General features: G+C 38.3%; 2 protein-coding genes across 2 annotated transcripts in view; one reads left to right on the top strand and one right to left on the bottom strand.

Moving 5' to 3' along the window:
- Window positions 1-1,074: 1,074 nt before the first annotated feature.
- tmie (transmembrane inner ear) lies at window positions 1,075-15,904 on the top strand. Its single transcript, XM_026151018.2, has 4 exons — window positions 1,075-1,454; window positions 5,506-5,623; window positions 10,950-11,099; window positions 15,487-15,904. Exons 1-4 carry the CDS (start codon window positions 1,344-1,346, stop codon window positions 15,774-15,776), a joined length of 669 nt encoding a protein of 222 aa, XP_026006803.1. The 5' UTR covers window positions 1,075-1,343; the 3' UTR covers window positions 15,777-15,904.
- A 41-nt stretch (window positions 15,905-15,945) lies between these two features.
- pth1r (parathyroid hormone 1 receptor) overlaps window positions 15,946-22,722 on the bottom strand; it is a 44,098-nt gene continuing 37,321 nt past the window's right edge. The window contains exons 7-13 of the mRNA XM_026150317.2: window positions 22,052-22,205; window positions 21,590-21,650; window positions 20,681-20,747; window positions 20,437-20,531; window positions 19,250-19,391; window positions 18,869-18,910; window positions 15,946-18,789 (exon numbers count right to left, since the gene is read on the bottom strand). Of these exons, the coding sequence (XP_026006102.1) occupies window positions 18,427-18,789; window positions 18,869-18,910; window positions 19,250-19,391; window positions 20,437-20,531; window positions 20,681-20,747; window positions 21,590-21,650; window positions 22,052-22,205 (924 nt within the window). The 3' untranslated portion in view covers window positions 15,946-18,426. The remainder of the gene's footprint in view (window positions 18,790-18,868; window positions 18,911-19,249; window positions 19,392-20,436; window positions 20,532-20,680; window positions 20,748-21,589; window positions 21,651-22,051; window positions 22,206-22,722) is intronic.

Below are 22,722 nucleotides of genomic sequence, written 5' to 3'. Positions count from 1 at the left end.
AATGACACCGAATCCACTTTGACTAATGACATTTCATGTCAAAGGGCCTATTAGACGTGCCCCGAGACATCAACATGATACTCGAATCTATTTGGAAAAGCATCTCTCTGCAGGATGCGTCAGTCAGTCTCTTTGCAGTCATTTCACAGAAACCTTTATGTAATCTGTAATTCTCCACTAATAAAGCGGTATATGTGAAATTTGTGAAAATTCACGTTTACAGCAGAAGCAGATGAGAGTAGTGGGATAATTGATAATAAAAGACATATTGACATTATGTTCCATTAGTAATGAAACTGATGACTTACAAAAACAGAAAACCAGATATTGCTGTGGAAAGTATTAAATGTGTTTGAGAGCAAGATCAACAGCCAGTCTAATCAATATTTCATATTAACAATCAATCAGTTGAGTGTGTGTTATCCAAAGGTTCTTGTCTACAGAGGACTATCACATACAGTTTATTCGTCCAGGCTCCACATGGGGTATTACATCATTTGATTTTCACATCTCTTATCTGGTTTACTTGCCAGCTGCAACATGCAAAAACAAAACTGTTAAGAGGCAAACTGAGCATTCAGCAGAACCAGAGCATCGCATTGTTTCAGGGTTTGATGGAGACTAAAGTAGAGCTACAATAAAGGCAATATTGCACTAACAAGGTCGCTGGACAGCAAAGTTTAAAGCTCTTTAACACTGCAGTTGGATATAGAGTTAATGTAGGTTTGTGGTGTTGGCTCTTTTCTCAAGTATTTACCCTGTTGTGTTCATTTTCACATAGAAGTCATTCGTTTTTCCTCAGGCAAGTCCAACTTGAAAACGACAGCCTGGCTCGTCATCTTTTACCACACTGAAAGGATGAGGCTGTGAGGATTTTACACTTCAGCCAGGGGCAATAAAGGCGATGACTCACTCGTTCGCTTCTCTGTGTCTGTGCAGGCCAGCCTCATCATGTTCAACTGCACCACCCATCCCCCCCCCCCCCCCCCCCCCCCCAAGTCTGAGTTAACAGCCTGTCCCCAGCAGGATGAGCTGGCTGTAAACCACACCAGGTCTGTTAATTAATTAATGTACCCTAACTGCAGGGCTGGTTCCCTCCATTCTAGTGGAGCAGTTTTCAGCTGGCTGCACTGGTGACTGCCGGTGCTTTTGGGTTCCTGCTCTGGTGTGACATAAAGGCAACAGATAGACATGACCGTGGATAGGAGGAAGACTTCATCACCATAGTCACTATTAATCACCCAGGGCCATTGTGGTCCTGTCCTGTAAACAGCGCAAGTGCAGGCAGAGAAAGAAGAGAGGAAGAGGGGGCAGGGTGGCTGCAGGGAGAAAGAGGGGAGAGAATGGTTGGGGATCAGCCTGTATGCCCGCCTCAGCTCCTACTGCGGGGCTGGGGAACAGTGCTGCTGTCTCAGTGTTTGTCCTCCGTGTTCTCCCAGATCCCGGATCCTGAGGTAAGAACCTGATACATCACCTTGTCCTCCACAGGTTCCTCTCAGAAAGAGCCTCGAGGTTTCTAAGTGACGAGTGCAGGTACATCGGCGTTTTAAGGGGAAGCCTAAATGTGTACGATTAATGCTCCTTTGTATTGCCGCCGTAGTTGTGTCTTGCCTTATTGGAGGAGGAGAGGGTGAACCTATGTTGAACCCTGATATATTATATGGGCTGACATGAACAGCCATGTCACACATGTTTAAATGGGTGCTCTTAGAGGGGAGCTAGGTGACTAGTACTCGAAGGGTTTTCGTGCTTTTGATCGGGATAGAGAAAAAAGAGTTACATTCAGAGAATTTGATTAGACCTGGCTACAAAAATGATCTGAAGTCCATTTTCTTAGGTATGAAACAATAAATGATGACTGCATGACTAAACATTCTTATAACATCAAGTCAATCAGTAGTAGTCAACTACAGGAACATGAAAGTGAATGAATTTTGTGTTGAATACTAATAGTGTGATATTTAATGTGTTCCACAAGGAAACAATATACCAATGTTTATCTATGACTCATTTTTGCATCAACATCCTCTGAACTTCAGTTTGCAGCAAACAGGTTTAAGAGAAAGATGAGAGAAAGCACGAGAAACTTCTAGTAACAGTCTCCCTCTTGGTGTTTGTGTGATGCCTTTTAAGAGCTTGAGACAGAAGATGGTTAATAAATAATAATAATGTTTGTTGTTGCTGTAGAGGACAGCAAAACTATTTTCTAGTAAGCATGTGCTAAATGTAGAATTAAATATAAGGCTTTAGATTTCAGGAAATTGTTTGTCCATATTATTTGTGCATAATATTGGTCCTGTACTTCATTACTTGAGTAATTGGCCTTTTGCTCTTATATGTTGAGTCATTTTTAACCAAGTGCACACTTTTCTATTTTTAGGTATTAATCCCTTGTTCTTATACTAATGTTCCTTGATTAGTCCCCAGAGGTTTTCCTTAGCGGAGCAAATCAGAACTATTATTTGAGGGAGAATATTCAATCAAGGCTTTGAAGATTTAACATACCAACTAATCAGCCAAACATCCAACAAATAAAAATGTTTTATAGATTTAGGTATGTAATCATTAACATTGGGGTTACTTGAGGTCATTTTGTGCTTGTTGTTTCACTGAAAGAAAAAAAAAGGCAAATAAATAATTAATAAAATAAGAAATGTCCTCAGGAAGAAAGTACTTAGCATTACACAATCACTCTTAAAGAAAAACAGTTGTTTTATTAGATGTGCAAAATATCCTCAATAAGTGAGTTGCACACACACACACACACACACACACACACACACACACACACACACACACACACACACACACACACACACACACACACACACACACAAAACATTTTTTGGCAACTTCTCTGTTAAAGATCACAGCCCTTCTTGTATCCTGCTCAGTGCATAAACGGTGCAGACACCCTGAAGCCGTGTACACTGTCACATTTGGCGTGTTTGCTTGTTATCAGTTCTTTTTAGACTAGAGTAAACAAACTGGTCCTTTTGCACTGGCGCTTTTAAAGCAAGCAGAGATATCCTGGGAAGTTGACGAGCGCTTGTTTTTAATTTCTAGTATGATAGTGACATCTCTCATCCTTTTTAGTATTTTAACTGACTTACCCTTCCCATCAACTGTTTCCTTTTCATCTCATCCTATGCTGCTGTTTATCACGTGTATGATATCACCATTTTAGTTTATTTTTGAAACTTTGATTTTTTTGTGGTTCATCTCATAATTCTGTTACACATAAAGGCAACAAATGCAATAATGTCCATTTTCTGATCTGTTCTCTGTTGGTTTATGGACTAAAGTGTAGAGTTTCCAAAACAGCCTTGTATCATCAAATCAAGTGATCGATACAGAGGAGACAGGGAGAAATCTACTCAGTAATTTTATCAGGGAACCGGCCCTCTGATGGCTGTGGTAGTACCGATCCAAGTCATTGATCTAGCAGGAAGACAAACGCATACTACAGCCAGTTTCTACACTTATTGTTCCCTAATCCACAGCTCTGGAGAGAGCTTTGAAATCACAAAATAGTTGGTCTTGGACGGTAACAAGAAAAACTTTGTACAACATGCGAGACATCTCAGAACACTGAGAAAGTTTATGGAAAGCAGGCAACTTGTGCAACACATTCACTGCTGTCACTGTGGGTACTTGTTTTTAAGGGGGACCATGTAAGTTCACATCTGGCATGGAAACATACAGGGGGTTTGGGGAGATTTCCTTAAAGAAATACTAAAGATCCTTTTTATGGAGGACTGAAAGTGTCATTAAAATATTAGAGAAATAAAATGCAGTCACACTAACAGAATGTACAATATGAAAACATACATTCAGAATAAAAATTAATCAAAAGTTAAATATTTGACTAAATTACATATTACTTTTTAAAAATTATAGTATATGAGATTTAAAAAAGATTTTGAATATGAAGCAACAATAAATACTTTGCATAAAAATACAATTTGATCATCTTAAAGTGTTACAAATAAATCTAAGAACATAATGAAAATGTATATTAAAATGCAGTTTTTAAAAGAGAGCTACAAAACATTCACAAATTGTTTTAGGAATGGAGCACATGGATCAACATGTATAGGAAAGACTAAATGAGAGGAATACAGGAATAGGAAGCAGGGGGTTCTGTTCAATTTCTCTTTTCAAACTACATTTTATTATTGTAATTAATTATTTACTCACTACATACTTATGGATGGCTTTATGTTTAAATTTAATATATTTTTCATTTAATACATTTGGTTTATTAATATTATTAATTAATTAATTAATTTATTATTATTAATACATTTAGTTTATTTAATTTAATACATTTTTTCATTTTAACAACATATTTATGGATTAATATATTATTTGAAAATGATTTCAACAATTTCTGTTCCATTCACTAAGTTAACAAGGGAATTAGTTTTTATTTATAGCTTTTTATTTTCTATTTATTTACTTATTTTCCAAATCCATATATTTATGCCTTTTTATTTATTTATTTATTTTATTTTATTAGCCTTTTTATTTGTACGATAATTGATTAAACAATTTTGTTAGAAAATGCTCTGATAATTGTTTGCTTTGTCTCTTGGGATTTTCTTACAGTACATCTATATATCAAATGTACTGCATGCGTGTGGCTGTCAAAATGTGTTTCTGTGGCCCAGTGAGTGTGATTTCACAGGTGTCATCAAACTGAAAGAGTTCAAAGATAAGACTCAGCACTGCCTACTGATGGAATAATGTTGTAATGACTACTGTGTACTCATGAGTTGGTGGTGACGGCATTTAGGGTTGATACGATCCCAGCACCAGATGGTGTCTATAATTATATGAGTTCATTATATGGGTTCATTTTGATATCAGCTATAAACCTTTAATGTTTTATTATCATGAAATTGTGTTAAGAAAATCTACAATCTGTGGACATGTAAACATTTGCCAAAGTATCCTTGCCAGGTAAATACAATATGAGCTACACTGTAGTTGTTGTTAATAACTGAAATGATGTTGAGGCGCTAACATTGCTCGGAATGAAATGTGAGGCTGTACAAGGACATACAGTACAAGGATGTTGGCAGCACACTTGTATTAAATTCACAGAAAGGAGGCAGATATTATTCCTTAATGCTTCATCCAGCTGTATGCTGAAGAATCAATGCCCGTCTGACTTCAACCCTTATTTCTTATCTAAATGGTAATGCTTTGTGACAATATGACAGATTCAAAAACTTTTCATTTTACTTTGAGTCAGAAAAGATTGCAGAGTGACTGAAAACTCGAACACCAAGTACTTTACTGACATGCTGCATTGCCTAAAGAATGAAGTATCACAGTGAAAACTAAAAATAGTTCTCTGAAATTTGAGGTCCTCTAAGATCGTGTTGCTCCTTGAGCTTTGCACTGTTGTTAATCCTTTTTTTTTTGTGAAGATTTATTTTTAGTTTGTGTGCAGATATATAAAAAACAGTTGATGCTCTCTCTCTCTTTTGCCCACAGCTTTTACCCACAGATCCCCCAAAGAAGCCCGACCCTGTCACTTCAGAGACCGTTGTTTTCTGGGGGCTGCGGTTATGGCAGGTCATTGGTATCTTTTCCATGTTTGTTCTGGCAGTTGGTTAGTATATCTCAGGAAATCACTTTGTTGTCACCTTCACAAATCATTCATAAAGAAAACAGCTATCTTGAGATGTAGCCGCAGAATGCAAATGTCCTCAATTATGAGTTCACGATGTGATAATCAAGCACAGTGTGATTGATTATCACAATAATACTGATATTATGTCAGCAAATGGAACAATTTCACTAAGCAGCTGATAAGAACAACTGCAGGATGAGGGCAGAGATACTTTGTTTTGTTTGTTTGTTTGTTTTATTCTGGCAGATTTGTTTCAGAAAACAGTTCAAGTCTTCATTCTTATCTGCATTTTGGCCTGAATGGAGTCTTTGGCATGCTCACATTGGCAGTGGTAGCATAATGACATTTAGCAGGTTACACATTTGTTCCCTGATGCAGTTCAGCCGGGGCTAATCATTAATTGCATATTAAAAAGGAATACTGTAGGGGAGACACCACATCATTTGCTTTTGAGATACTTCACCAATCATTTTTTAGAAAACATGACCTCCCGGTGCATTTAGATGAAATAATAATTTTACCACATCCTAAAGAACTTGATTGATAAACAGTCCTAGTGCCACTGTGAAACATGTCACTGTGCAAGCAAAAAAATAATAACCCTGCTTTCATGCAAGCTCTTGGTGCCATGATGGGTTATCATGACCACTGGCCTTAGACACAAAAATGCCATGGGCCTACTTACCTACTCATGCAGAGAGTAAACACTCCATGTGCCCTTTCTGAGAACATGGATTTTGGTTGCACAGTAACACAAGGAAACTTACAACCACGCAGAATGTGTTATTTTGACCTCATAGTTTTCATTTTGTAATGTTAAATTTCTGCTATTTTGTTATGTTCTATGTATTCTGTATATACAGTATATAATATTTTACAGCACGATTTTACATCTTAAGGATTCAGACATACTTTAATTGAAATAAAACTGGAAACCGGAAGAAATGTCTGACTTAAAGCATTGACTTTCTTCTGGGAAAAGTCACTGCTCAAATCAATCAAGTCCAACTACCAGATCATAAGTGATAGGCTGTTTGGGTGTGTTCGTCTTATCCTTAGATAGTTTCTAACATTGTGAATATTTGCCAAAAGGACTGTTCTCCTTGAAAGGCCCTGATAAGAAGCGACATATTATTATTAGCAGCTTTTTTCTCCACTGGAGTTGTCTTTATCCCTCTTAACCCTATCTGGTAGTGCCACCCCAGGCTTCACCGCTATCACTCATCCCAGAGCTGCAGCCCTACTGTAAACTTGGGCTAGCAGCATCAGGTCCTTCAAGCAGACAGGACTGTAACACTGACAGAGCAGCTGCTGACAGTTTATGGTTTGTCCACCTACCAAGTCTGCATTTCCCCCATGCACGTCTTATTTCTCTATGTTGACCTTTCACAGAGACATGTATTCAGCCGGCATCACATTGATTTGACCTACTCATCATAGGCTTCTTTTCATAAATAAACTCACACCCATTGTTCATAGACCACTGGGAGTCAATTGACCTAAGTGAAGATACCACAACAGACTCTGTGGGTTATCTGTCTTGGCTGGCTATTTATGAAAAGATTTAGTAAACATGCATTTTCTCAAAAAAAAAAAAAAAAAGAAGAAGAAAAAAATGACATCCACAAATATCCATCAAGTCAATTCTCATATTCAAACTACATTTTGACTAGAGACCAACACAGGCCAAAGCACTGGAGACACTGAGCAACGGGACTGAATCCTCGAACTATGCAAAATACAGATTTTACAGTGAACAATGCAAAAGGGAACTAAATAAAAACACCGAACAGCAAAATAAAGCGCTAACATAATTGGCAGTACAGTAATACAAAAAACATATGACATCTGCTGCCAGCAATCATCTATCTATCTATCAGCATGCAGACCCACAAAATCAGTGATTCAAAAGTACAATACCTCAATAAAACCATTAAATCCATGAACGCCGCAGGTGTAGCTTTTCTGATAAACTCATTTATACACCTACAACTGTTCAATAGGTGATGCTATTCAGTGGTTTAAAAAGTAATTGAGTGTAATTAGTACTGAAAGCTTAATCCATACAGTGTTTAACAAATTTCTTAGACCCTCGCCATAAAAACAAGAAAACACAAATATTTAAGAAATCTTTCAAAACTTGACAAAAATACTTTTTTGTTAAGCAAAAACCAAATTTTGTTCAATTTTTTTGTATCCAAATTTGAGCTGACACACTGCACAGAAAGTAATCAAAAATAACGCACCTGCACGGCATCCGCAATCATGCCCCGCCGACTTAAATATTGTACTGGGTCCTGTGGTTGGGTTGTTGTTGTTGGTGTTATGTTGAGCTGGCAGCGGGAGAGCTGCAGCTCTGAGTGCGAATGTACAGCAACCGTGTAGGGATTAATAAAAACTTATCGAAATGCCACTGGGTCTGCCGTGGACGTTTACAATGTGATGTTTACAACTTATGGTTATTAATGGCGATTCATCTGCTGATTATGTTTTTCTCAATTATTTGGTTTGAAATTATTTAAAAAATCTCAGGGCTCAAAGTGATGTCACCCCAGTGCATGGTTTTGTCCAACCAACAGCCCAAACCTCACAACATTACCCAATTAATGAAAAGCAGGTTTTAAAATTGTGTATAAGACATGTCATCTGCAAAGGCATTGATGGCATGGCCAAATATTTTTGCAATATTTGTGGAATTTCAGTGTCTAGTAACGGTCTCTAAAACATGATTGAGACAAACCAAGAAAACAAGAAGCTGGGAACTTGCAAAGTGGGGCTAACTTGTCAAAGCAGGTGATAGGGAACAAGTTATAGCTTAATGACACATTATTAGCTATTTGATCACCTAATCTACACTCGTTTCATGTGTCTGTGCATGTATGAGAGCCCACTTGCCCTTCATGCATGTGTCATCAAAGAGACTCATGGGGAAAAAGGTACAACAAGAGTAACTAATCCTCCATCGTGTCCACAGTTGCACATGCATACTTCCTGAAATGAATATAATCTCCGCCTGAGAGGCTCTACTTTTATTTTTGCTCCCCTCTGCTCTCTGTTGCACCATTTGTGTGCATTTGTGTGTCCTCTGCTCCACTTGGAGACACGTGGAGAGGAGTGGAGAAGACACAAATGGAGCCACGAGGAGGGGATTTGGTGTGCAGAAGCTTCCCTGACAGTTTTAATCTTTTTAATTGCTTTGTTCTTGATGCTGCTTTTCAATGTGCTGCATATATTTTAAGCATTATGTTATTTTTTTCTTTCCCCTTACCCTTAAAGTCCCGACTGTGTCCTAAACCTCTTGTTTTCCTCTCTTGCTTAAAAAGGCACACACAGTGGCAGTCTCTATGTCTGACTTCATCTTGCAAGAGCTCTTTCCGATACCATGGGAGAGTGTAGGTGGAGGCTGTGGGCAAAAGACGCAGGGAAGAGGTGCAGATTAATTTGCATATTCATCAATGTGCATATACAAAATGAGCCAAAGGTGTTGAGTTACAGCTGAGCCTTTTTAAGACATGAATGAATTATCCTCGTGTACATAAATAAATAAGTAAAAAAAAAAAATCCTAAGTATATACTTTGGATCTTTAATAGTTTATTGAGTGCCTGGGGGGTGGCTGTTTTAAAGCTAGGACTATCGTTTCATGCATGAAATGTTATGGTTTTTAAAAATTATTTTAGAAAATTAACTAGATAGTTGCTAATTAATTTTGTGCTCAATCAACCAAACATTTTATCTCTACTTCTATAGACAATGTAATCTGTAAAAGGGCTCTACATGCATGGCTGCTTCTGCTTCAGTAACAAACATAAAAGCATAGCAACAATTTAACAATACAATATACAAAACCTATTCAATGTGCACACAGCGGTTTGTAACAATAGAAAGCCTTTCACAAACTTACACTTTACACTCGCACATGCAGAGACCCAGACGGGCAAATATGACTAAACCTAATCTAACATTCTAACTAGATTCTTCATAACCAGCATTTTGGTAAATAAAGATTAATTATGGATGTTTCATTCACCGCTCCCTGCTGAGCATGCCATGTTTGAGTGATGAAAGAGAGAGCAAGACTAGAAGTAGCATGCAAGATGTAGGATGCTATTAAACATATCCTGTGGCTATGTACCTTCTCTCCAGCTAGAATTACAAAAGAAAAAGAAAATACACCAATCAATGTTAAAACTGTCACCAGTAAGTCCAATGGATGTGGGGAACTAACAAATGGTGTCTGCGGGGAAATTGAAGCAGAATTAGAGGGACAAAATAAATTAATTTATCACCATTTTAACTTTAAAAAACATGACCAAGCAACAACTGTCATGAAAAACAAAATGAAATATGGCAACAGACTTTGAAGCTGATCAGCTCAACACATCAATCCAGAAGAAAATTCACATTCACCAGGGAGTAGGCAACAAACACCACAGCTCAGTCCCTGTCAGGACAAAGCTCTCTGGCACTGGCTGTCTTCTCCTCAGCTTAAGTACTACCACAGCTGATTGCTGAGTGGAGCCAGCTGCTCACTGGCTCCACTGGAAGGTGGGCTGTACCGAGACCGGGAAGAGCAACACAGCAAACCAACCCAGCAAAACTACAGTTGGCCTGCTAAACATGTAACACAGTTACACTTCATTATGCAGCCATGTGGCTGTGGTGCAACTTCATCACACGTCAGCATCGGTTTCAGTCAGTTAGTCATTGAGGGATGTGTTTAGAACAAGAAGCACTCACAGGCGTTTTTAGACATTTTCTCCCTCTTAGTTTGCATCTTTGTGTAGAGAGATTCATACTGCAGCAGGATAATGAGTCCAAGTGAACCAGGATTAAGGAGCACTCATGGACTCCTCAGTAGCTCGACTTTACTCACCACTGAATATTTGAGGAAGCATTTGTATGCTGACAAAGCAAAACATGTCACAAAACATTCTTTGGAACTTTGTCCGGTAATGGTAGGATAGGGTAAGGTATTTTCTTGCACACACCTCCAGCTTGATTGCTTTCTGTCATCAAAGAATGGGAGGAGGACGACCAAAACACCAAACAAATACAAAGATATTCTGAAATCTATTTATTTTTTAAACATTCAGTCAGAATGTTAATATATATTGTATTTTGCTTATATTCATTTGTAATGTGGAATTTATAAAAATGTACCTTAGTATTCTCAGTGTTTTGGACCCCACTGCATATTGTGACTGCCACTGCCCCTTAAGTTCTTATTGATCATGTAAGGTGTTATTAAAATGTCTTATTCAAATAACGCCACCCTGTCTTTATCCTTGTTCTTCTCTCCTTTAGTCATCACTCTGTGCTGTATATTCAAATGCCGAATTCCCAGAACAAAAAAGGAAATTGAAGCAAGGCATGCACAAAGGCAGGCTGCCAAGAAATACGCCAACACATTAGAGACAGTGCCACCTCTTAATGAGCTGACTGAGATCCCAGGCTGTAAGTACCCCTCTCTCATATCTTTCAAATATTAATATGATAGTATTAGATTGGTTTATAATTGAGTTATAATTGCAAGCAGGTACCAGCTACCAGCTGCGGAAGTTCACAAGAACTGTCCTACTCCTTAAATACTTCAACTACCAGTTCCTTCAAATGAGAGAAATGATGGATAACTGCTTGAATTTTCCATGCATTCCTCTTGAACCATTAGTGAAGTGCACAGAGATAGACAGAGAGAGACATCAGACTCCCTTAGACCAAAGCACATCGCAGACATGGATGGGGGGGGGGGGTAACACTGGTGACTTCAGTTCTGTATGGATGAGTTACAATAGGAATTTGGGTTTCTATCTACAATCACAGAAGTTTTTCTCTCTAGTATTGCAGTTCTGCTTTGTGATTAAGATCAAGGACAGCTCCCTTTTTACATAACTTATTTTCTAGGATAGCTTTGATTTATTAAACTTTTGCTGTCTCTTTTTTTTCACCTCACAAAATGTTTCACACTTGGTTAAAGTCTTCTTCTGATACTTTCATGTACTAAACTCTTCTCTTCTCTTCTCTTCTCTTCTCTTCTCTTCTCTTCTCTTCTCTTCTCTTCTCTTCTCTTCTCTTCTCTTCTCTTCTCTTCTCTTCTCTTCTCTTCTCTTCTCTTCTCTTCTCTTCTCTTCTCTTCCAGCTGCCCCTGATGCTTCTGCAGTACAGACACTCTCTGAGCAGGTTCAAACTCAGAGTGCTAACAACAGCCAGCCCTCAGTTGTTAGGGTCAGTGAGGAGCATCCCAGCTCCCTCACTTTGCCAGAGACAGCATGATATTTTCCCCCTCCTTTTCTTCAGCTCTTATCTTCCTTCAGACACTCCTCTTGGCTAAATCGCTTTAACAAAAAAAAAACATAGCATGCACATTGGCAGCTGCTCTAAAAGTCCCCTTCTTGCATTTATCACACATGCATCAGCCTGTTCGATATTTAGTGCATCTGGTTTTCCTTGAATGAAATTTAAGAGAAGCTCAACGAGAAAAGAGCATCTCTCATTCAGCTGCTTACCTCATCACTTTTGAACTAGTCAGAAATTAGAGTACCGGTACAATCTAATCTAACTTCTCCAAACTTTGCTTGATAGTGAGTTTTAATGGAGCTGAATAGTAGGTATTGTGCTGCTTCTGTGAATGTAACTACTCTGGCTCTATAGGGCAGCTTGGCTTTTGTAGTCCATACTGTATGTTCTTGTGTACTTATGTCCCTAAATGTCCCAATATCTTTTTGCTTCATGTTGATGAAAATGTGGATTTCAAGACAAAACGGATTTGATCAGAAATTCTGAAGACAGGATATTGCTATTACAAAATCATTGTAAACTGTAATGAACGTACCACGCCTCGTATCTATTGTTTGTGCTCTGTGTTTGTCCCCGTCCCTCTCTGTCTGTTTGCTTCTCCAAAGTGGTTTTAAATAAAGCAAATCAAGCACGCTCTCTTTTTCTAGTGTATATGGACGATCTGTACGGCACTCCTGGGTTTAATTATTTGAACGATTAAGTGTTCTTATTCTTACAAATGTTCTTTGGTGCGTTTCCTCAAAGATGGTGCTTTCTTAGGTAAGAATAATGGCAAATAACCACAGACAGCTGTCACTTCCTGTTCCTCTAGGTGCTATATCATGTAACAGTACATTAACTATTTATTGTAAAAATCAGAAAAAAGAAAAAACAACACAATCAGCACTCACTGAGTTGCCAGGTGATCATTTATTAAAATAAGACCTGCATTTGGGCACATGATGACTCTGCTGTGGTCAAAGCATCCAGAGTTTTATACTCTCTAGTGTCAACCAAAAAATGTTGGTCCAATATGCACTGGAGTAAATATTCTGTTATTGGCTATAAACTGAGTGACCATATGTCTTGAAGTGGGGCTGAAGGGAAACAAAAGAGTGAAAACATATATGCTTGTGCTAAAAAAAACACACCACAGTACACGGTTTACAAAAGAGGAGCACTAACACACAAGCAAACATGCAAATTGCTGCCTCTCTCCGGGGAATATAACCAGCTGACACAACGCCAAGTTTTTAAGCAGTAAAATCTGACAAACCAAATGACCCTGTAAGTAAAGAAAATAAAACGAATCCTGTGTTGCTGAATGTAAGACAGCAAATATGTTAATATGAAGCTCAGGATTAAAAGTTTTGCGAGTTTTTTCTTCTACAATGAGGTTTTGATTATGCAAAGCAACATCAAATTCATGAAATGCTTTCCCGAAGTAGGCTAATCGGTAAAAGTAGCACTGAATTATTAATTAAATGTTACAAATGAGGATCAAGAAGTGTCCACTCCTATTTTTTGGATATGTGTGTGGATATCAGATCTGTTTACAAATCAGGAATAAAATAGGTTCATTGCATAAAAGTAAAAAAAAAAAAACATAAAACAAAAACGCAGCTAAACAAAAAGGCAGATATTGTGAGCATCTGTAAAATGAGCCGAGTTGGTTTTCACGCCACTAAAATGTCGGGCATCCTGTGTCACTTGCATGCACCTACTAGCTTCAAGCATATTGGCTCCAAAAATGAAATCTGTGGAAAGAAAGTAGTGAGCATCTCTGGCTTCACAGCCTGTATCTGTTTCAACTACTGTTACAGTGAGAGATGGAAGCCTCAGAGCGTTAGCGTCAACTTATTATCTCTCTCTCTCCATCTCTCTCAGAAACACTCACAGAAGACAGTTGTGAAACAGTTCCTCCAATTTGTCGTCTTCGCTTATCTACCATCATCTCTCATCCAGAGCTGCTGCTTCTGGAGCTCAAAGTGAATAGTTTCAAGTAGCTGGAAATGAAGACATTCCCGTGTGTCAGCCAGTAGTTGCATCTTTTGTTTGTAAGAAATCAAATGCATTTCTCGCACATCTGCCCCCCTCAGACAGTAAGGAAAACATAGTTTGATGCGCAAAGACTTCCAAAAACAACTTTAGTCTTATTACAAGCCCATCTCAGGGCAAGATAAAAAGTTATTGTTCTTAAACACTCACTGTTTATGATGTCTTTGTGGCCATTTTTAGCTGAATTTGTCAAAATCTTAATACACTTATTGAGATGGAAGTCACTTTTTAATTTTCTAAATGTCACAACTCTAAAATTCACTAAGCCTTCATGTTTTATCAAAAATTGTGCCAGTTTTATCCACGCTGAACATCTGACATTTAATAGTGAGAGTCAGAGCCTTTCTTAACCTTAAGCTAACCCACCGCAGTAAGTAAACAACAGGACACTGGCAAAATGGCACAAAGCCTACATGTCTGACATTGGAATTTAAATGACATATGAGTCTGATGGACATGGGATCAAAATGTTGGAAATTTAAATGCTTGTTTCTGCTCGCCAGGTTCAATCATAACCCGTCTGATAGATCTAGAAGAAACCAAGAGAAAAGAGCTTTACAGTCGAGGATAATAGCAGAAGACAGCTTCAAAATATGGAAACACAAAGAAATCTATTCACAGACATTCTTATGGTTGCTTGATTATTTTAAGTCAGCTGGATTCACCCACTTCAGCTAAACGGGGGACTGAATGATCTTAGGTTTACTCCGAGTCCCTCTGGCAGCTTTTGACATTTGGTGTGTGTTTGTCATTTGGTTTCTTGGCCTTTGATTATATAGCCAGTGTTTTTTGCAGCTTTTGGAAAAATCATACAAAGAAGAAGAAAAAATAGAAGAAACCATATTTCACTCCAGCTCGCCGTCTGTATGTCCTTTGAGGAATTTTCACAGTTGGTCCTAATGAGTGTTACATTGTTGGGTGCCCATCAATCCTTGTTGGTGGAGTTTATATTCACTTAGTGTTGATAAAGTGTGATAACCTTGGATATATCCTTGTTTAGTGTCTGTCTGAGATTAAGATGAGGAGACTTATACCAGCAACACATCTGGCAAAAATCAAACAAAGACGAGGGCTAATATATAGGGCTAGCGAGCCAGGCAGGGTGATATTTAAGATGAGACAAGATAAAAATACATTTTATTTTACTCAAATGTATCGTTCTCCAATACTAAACTGCTTTTTATGCGATATGCATCTTCAGTAGCTCTGTTGGCCTCAGCCTCAAGATCTTGCCTCCTGAATAATAATGAGCGAAAACAAACCTGATTGTTAACTTTGGCTCTCCTGTTCTCATCTGTTAAGCACTTCAAACAATCCCATTAAAAGAATAAACAGACAATGGTTATTAGAAAAGGTGGAAACAGATGCGCCTTCATTATATTCAACCTACTTAGCCCAACACTCCGCTGGATTAAATTTTCCCACCCAATTAAAATTAGAGGCAGAGAGTGTCGACGATACCTGATGTCGCTATGAAGCCTTTAACCCTTTTTCTTTTTTTTTCCTGCAGCTGCAAAAGCAGAAGCCACTGAGGAGGTAAAAACAGTTTCTGGGAAGGTGGATGCTGAAAAAGGAGAGAAAAAGACCAAGGAGGGCAAGAAAGAGGGCAAGAGTGCCAAAGAGGGGAAAGGAGATGAAAAGGACGCATCTACAAAGAAGAAGGGTGAAAAAGGCGAGAAGGGAGCATCCAAGAAGGAAGATGGGGACGGGAAAGGGAAGAAACCAGGAGAGAAGGGAGACAAAGGGGAAAAGGGAGCAAAAGGAGGGGCTAAAGGAGGGGGCAAGAAAGCTCAAAAGTAAACTCTGCTTTTCTGTAAATACCGGGAGAAAAAAATCCAATTTTTTCACTGGGAACATTTTGAAACTCTTTTTCTAAAGTGGAATTTGTATATTATATTGATAATAAAATATATGCGGATACATTATTACATTATTGATGTTTGTGTCTTATTAGGATATGAAAAGACAGTAGAATTATAGATTTATTATCTTATTCACAATTCACTGATGAACAATAGAGATCAGAAAGCATCCTCCAATCTCATCTGAAGTTTACACTGGTATCTACAACATGCCTACATCACAAAGGAGTGAAGAGAGAATGACTGAATGATGTGTCACTGCCCGCATTACAGTATCTAAAGCATGAAGACTATAAAGTCAAGTCCACTGAGTACACTTCGGCACAAGATAAATAAATGACAATGGAATACACATTATACTTCCATGAGAGGTATTTGAAACAATGAAATACAACCTTAGCTCTACGGTTATTGGCCCTATTGTACACTTGATTCCAAAACACAATCTTTTTACATAATACAATCAGAACAAAACACCATATTAAAGGGTATTAAAGTGGTCAAAGAGAATTTTCCAAGTGTTCTTGATTTACAAAAAAAAAAAAAAAAAAAAGATCTTCATGCTCTGACATTGCCTGACCTCTGAGTGAAAAACTGGATTATACAACAGTAACATGGTATACTCTTTGATGGTCTGCAAATTAGGCTAACTTTCAGTTGTCACAAGCCTGGGAGAAATGCATTAAATTACCCATTATAAAGGATACAAATGGATGATAGATATTTAAATCTTCTGTGGCAGCAAGGTACGGTAACATGACTTTATAAAGGTTTCCCTCAGTCTGTCTTTTTCTATTTTCATCACTGCGGCATGCAGCCACCTGTAATTACTATTGTAGTCAATCCAGTCAAGCTTACGTCATAATTATAGCAGAATGAAAATGTTCCTTTTGACTGTCAAAAGCAGCTAGGAGCTCTATGGCAAACGGGAATTTGTTATATGACACTGAAATTGTAAGTTCAATCATTCTTGGTTTTGGTCTTTTATATATAATAGCAAAATATTTTTTTAAAGACAAGAAAAAAATAAAATATTACTGCAAAATTAAGACAATCTGGTCACTGTAAACGTGATGGTGGAGGATAATACAAATAAAATCTTCAGTATAACCTCTTCTCTGGCAGCTTATCATGTCTTTTCTCTTTGGTATAATAGATCATGTGAGCTACCCTGCCAATCATGCAGGCTAAGTATAGTAAATTACAAAGATATTCAACTGTTCTGTTTTGGCCTATGTACATAACCAAATATTGCCAACATCCCATAAACCAATACATGAAAAAAACAAAAACATCAAAACAGCTTTATAACATATAACATATCCATACATAGGAACACTTTAAGCTCACAATTAGAATGTATCTCTGATTTTTGTAAACATCGTGACTCGTATATACATCATAGAAGCAGCACAACACTGGACTGACTACCTGTAAAAAATACTGTGTAGTAGTAACTTCAGTTTTTTTTCTCTAGAGCATCACAAATATCACTCCTAGAATCCCACGGGGAATTTAAGACTCTTTGTTTCCTCCTTAAATTAATATTCCTCTGGAATATTAATAAGACTGTTGCCTCCATCCTGTGCCTTCTAATAGGGCTTCATCTTTTGACAACTTTGAGAATATATCCAGTATATACAGTTTTCCTTTGAGTTACATGACGTTACTCAGAGAAAAGGGTTGTCTGCAAAGACATTCTTACTTTGGTGTTTTTAGTTTGGCCGTGTGAGTATTAACATTTTATATGGACAAAAAACTAAAAACTAGTACATTCATTTTAACCATTCAAAATCTGTGGAGTCAGAGGACTGAATACTGGGTGGGGGGAGCGGTGTGTGAACGGAAGAGAAACACAAAATAATCTTTTATGACACACATGGATCCTCTGGAGCAAAAAGCTGACTATGCTAAAACACCACTTGAACAGTATAAAAATAGGTGTGCAACAACAGAGGACTTCAATTACCTGAGTAACTTCCCTTTTACGCTGAAGTGGATTTAATCCAATGCAGAACAAATGAGATTCCACACCAGGAAACATGAACACGTCTCAACAAGTAGGATTAATAGTTTTAAAGCCACATGTAATCTTCATTCAAAACTTCCTGATTAAATTGCCAACATTTTTGCCTCTGAGAGCGCTCAGTACCCACCTGGCTTTACTTTGGTGATTAAGGGTATTCTTGGCCATTGTAGTAACTACAAAACCCCAGTTTTTACTTATGCACAAAAAAAAATGACCACAAGATGATTGCTTCCAGAGGAAACATAAATGAAGGATAACAACAGTTATGGCAGTGAATAAGAAGTAAAGAACGGCAGTCCTCTTCTCAACATTTTACACATTCAGTGTGGCAGGCGGTTGGTGAAAGAGTTATTTGCTGCAACAACGACAGTCATCACCCATCAAATAAGCCCGCAAAAGCGATACGGCCTTTCTGCCTCGAGCCTCATCGCTTGGCAATGTTCCGGCTCAATTCACAGGAGAAAAAAACTGGCAGTGTCGATGCATGCAGGCATCCTGAGACTGTTTCGTGATGATTTTCTTTCCTCGATTTTCACCGACAAAGACAGCGTCCTGCAGGTCACATGACTGTCTCCCTCTCCTCCTCAACCACGGGCGAGGGTTTTTCGTCCTCACAAGGCCGAGTATGCGCAGAATGCTCTTCGGCTGGAATGTGGAGCTCCTGTCCCGATGATGGTATAGAGTTCTCTGACACGGAGCCATTTTTCACATACCCAGGGAGGTTCCTGTGCCCATTCACAGGCGCCGGTCCCAGCCTCGTGGTGAGGTGGAGGCCCAGCGGTCCTCTGGCAGTGACATTGGTAACACTGGTGTGTGATACCATAGGTCCATAGCTGTAAGTGTTACTGCCGCTTCGAGCTTTTCTTTTGAAGTCCAGGGCTAGAGTTCTCCTGCTCCAGGACTTTTTTATCTCAGCTTGCACCTTAGAAGAGAAAATACTTTTTTTTATGCATAAAAGCAGAAGTAAAAATGTGTAAAAGGCAACATTTCTGAGTTCTTACCTCTCCATTACAAAAGCAGTATATAATTGCCACTAGGAATCCCTGCAATATAGAAAACAGTGATTTTTACTCCCATTATCCGTGAGTGAAATATCTTTGCAATGCACTTTAATTTAACATTTTAGCTGTAAAATTTGGCATTTTGTTTGATATTTTCAGTCATCAGCTACTCCTGTTGTTCTTTTAATCTTGATTAGGATCTAACCATAACTCAAGAACTAAACAATAAGCAACAACTGGACATTCACTAACTGGTTTTTGGTGATAAGGTTATTAACCCTTAGGACATTTAAAATCCTGAAAAATCACGCCTATTAGATTTTTTGAGCACATCATTATTTATATCAGAATAAAATGAAATTTTCATCACAGGATTTTTACCTGGAAGGAGTTTGAGAGCATCTCGTAATGCATTTGGATCAACCATGGAATCCCATGCACCTCTGTATATGGCATGGCAATGAATATGATGTAGTGGACGCCAAACAGAGGCATCAGCACCAGCGTGGACTTCAACAGTTTTCTGTAACATTCAAAATCGTAACACAATACTTTATAAACATCTCATTTTGATAGATCAACAATAAAGATGAGTTGGTGGATTGAAGGTTAAAGTCATTTGTTAGCAAAAAATAAATAAATACACAAATCAAGCTTAATTTCCAGCTTTTTACGTGCAAGGGTTTGATGATTTTTTTGATGATATTTGAAATCATTTGAAATTGAATGCTGAACAGTGCAGAACAGTTGGAATGCAATTTGAAGATGACCTTGTAGTCTGTGTTGAGAATTTCCCACGTTTAATCTCCCTGTGTTTGTGTGGGTTTTCTCCCACATTTGTAAGACTTAGGCTATGTGGGGAAATTCACTGCAGATAAAAGTGTGTCGTTTAGGGTTAGGTGTGTTTGTACGTGCACTGTGATGGACTAGAAACCTGTCGAGTATGTTCCCAGGATTTATTTTACTTTGACAGTTGGGATAGACTGTCACCCCGAGAAGCATAAGTGATTACAAAAATGCATTATATGGACAAAGGTGCGTACAGGAGCTGCTCTCCCATGAAGTTCTGGGCGCACAATTTTTGTGTTGATGTTAATGCCAGAGGAGGTTGCGAGCTCTGCAGTTACAGAGTCAGCAGAGCTGTGGTGACTTTTACGCACTAAACCCCTCAGCGCTTAGCAACCCTGCTCTGTAACTTTACTGTGGTTGCTGTGGTTCCTCAGCTCTTCCACTTTGCAGTAATATCACTTGCAGTTAATCGCAAATATCTAGGAGGAAAGAAATGTCACAAACTGACTTGTTGCAATGGTGACATACTATTACAGTACCGACCCATTAATTCACAAATGCCTGTAAAGGCAGACTGCATGGCTAGATGCAGTCTAGCCATGATTTTACAAAGAGATGTGGCTCAAGACTTTTGTCCATATCGTGTGCATCTCATGATGTAGCTAAATGTTACCTTTGCTGGTTGCAGCATTAAATTTCAAATGAATCGTAACATGACTCAGAAAAGAAAATATTGAAAAAAAGAAATAATAATTTTGCACTTCGCTAGTACGCAGCACCTGTACTGTTGTCTGGTGTCACACCTTCTAGCATTTGTTTCTCGCAGTTTAGTTGCCAGGACTCGGACGATGTTCAGAAATAGCAGAAAATTAATCTGAAGAGGAAATAGAAACATAATGTTAGAATTAGATGTAATTGGAATCACTGAAAGGTGTCTTATCCATCAGCTGTGATGCCACAGGTGCAGCGAAACACTGTCATTTCGCACACGGTAGGGGAAAGTTGAAATCAGCACGTACTCACCACTACAGCAACCACGATGGGCATTTGATATATCCATTTAAAATTGCCTGCGCTTAGGTTCCAACACCTGTGATAGACAAATAATAACAAGGCATCAATAAACAAGTGATATGACAACCTTCTTTGTTGGGGGGGGGGGGTATTGTTTTCTGCCATCATGTCGGATATACAGAAAGGGCACAAACACAACATCAGGTCATGTTTTATGGCTCTCAAAGAACTTTAAGATTTGCAAGGCTTTGAAATAACAAAATCTGCTCTTTTTATTTGGAATTAAAAGTTCACTTGACCCCAGATGTCATTTCAAAGATTTATAGACAATGCACAATGACAGCATTTGATTTAGGTTAAGTATGGTATTAACCATAGGCCGGTTTTACTGCTAGATTTTAAGCCATATGGATATTATTATGTTTACTCAGTTTCCCAAATATATTGCAAAGGTACATATTGTGGTTATCATCATGTATGGTAGGTTTTTTTGCTAAAAAAAAACAAAACAATAAAACAACCCAGACAGGAGGCAGAAATGTTCTGCTGCTCTCTCACCGACAGAGAAGAGAATTATGTGGTTTAGTTCCACTCTACAGCTGCTGGATACTAGCTTAGTCGCGAGCTCCCAGCTGCAGAAACTTCATGTTTTACTGTGGTACAGGACCAATGTGGACACTGCAGATAATGGTAGTTGGAGGTGGTTGAAGTTCTGCCCGTCTGGTTTGGGAGTTTTGGCAGTTTTGACCCAGGTGAAGTTGCCCATTTGTAAATCGAATTTGAATACACTGATTTTTGGCCACTTTAAGCTTTATTGGACACACTAATACCAAATATGTGCGGTTAATTCATACACAACTGTACACACACACTTAATGGGAAAGTAGTGAAACTAAATTGCTTCTATGGATCACTTACTCTGTGTCTGCAAACATGGCTCTCACAGTTGCCCAAATGGTTACAAACACAGCTGGTACACCTGCAAAATAAAATAAAAAATGTCTAACTTGGTATCATAAAAAATTTATCAAAAAGACAAAAAATAATTTGCTCATGTGAGAAGAATCCGGGTAGCACAGCATCCACATTGTATGCGCTGTGCTTATGACATTTATACGCACAGTGTGTACAATGCAGGAACTGTAAAGCCCATATTCAAAATCTTTTTCTTTTTTTTTTTCTCCAGATGAGTCATTCTCCATTGTCCTTTCTTATTCATGAGAATTTCATCAGCAGATATGGAAGTACCTCAAAGTGTTCCAACTTATTTGCATGCTAATTACACCATCAAAAATTTAATTCCTTTGATAAGAGCTGCGTTGCAGGTCAATGGATCTACTGAACATGCAAGTACAATGTAAATTAAGCAAGCAAACTCACCCCATCCAATCACAGTAAATCCCCACAGGCACTTTCTATTGGAGAAGAAGGTCATAAAAATGAGACTGTGGAGGTAGAGACCCTCCACGAGAATCCAGTAGTAATTAGTTGCCAGGAAGTACATAAACAAGGTCACGACCACCTTACAGGTAATCTATAGAGAGAAGAAGAAAAGAAGCAACAGATTTAAAGTTTAAACACATACCTTATAACTCTAACATACACCTATGGTACTCTGATTTCAGCTACAGGTGATAAACTAGAAGGGCACTTTCAATAGGTTTTTATGATGACACTGACATGGATTGTGGGCCTCTACAGTTTTCTCATGTCAGCGCTGGTTTCCTATGTGCCACAGAGCTGAATATCAAATACTGCTTGGTTTAAAGGCCACTGGAAGGTTTGGGTCCAAAATACATTTCACGCCTGCTGATACATTATGGACCATTCACGCCTCTCAAGTTGTCTGGGTACGGTTTTACTCGCTATCCCCCAGGGTCAGGACTAAGCATGGAGAGGAAGAATTTGGTTTTTATGCATCACACAGCTGAGCAGAAAAACACTTTGCACATGTATTTCACGAGACAGCTGAATATGAGCAGGGGAAACTGATCTAACATTGCAAACAAAGTCCTGCACACTGTCAAAATTGCATTGAGAAATGAATATAT

The sequence above is a fragment of the Astatotilapia calliptera genome, chromosome 18 (assembly GCF_964374335.1).
Source record: "Astatotilapia calliptera chromosome 18, fAstCal68.1, whole genome shotgun sequence".
NCBI lineage: Eukaryota > Metazoa > Chordata > Actinopteri > Cichliformes > Cichlidae > Astatotilapia > Astatotilapia calliptera.
The sequence above is the reverse complement of the archived record's forward strand: the minus strand, read 5'-3'. Positions and strand labels throughout refer to the sequence as shown.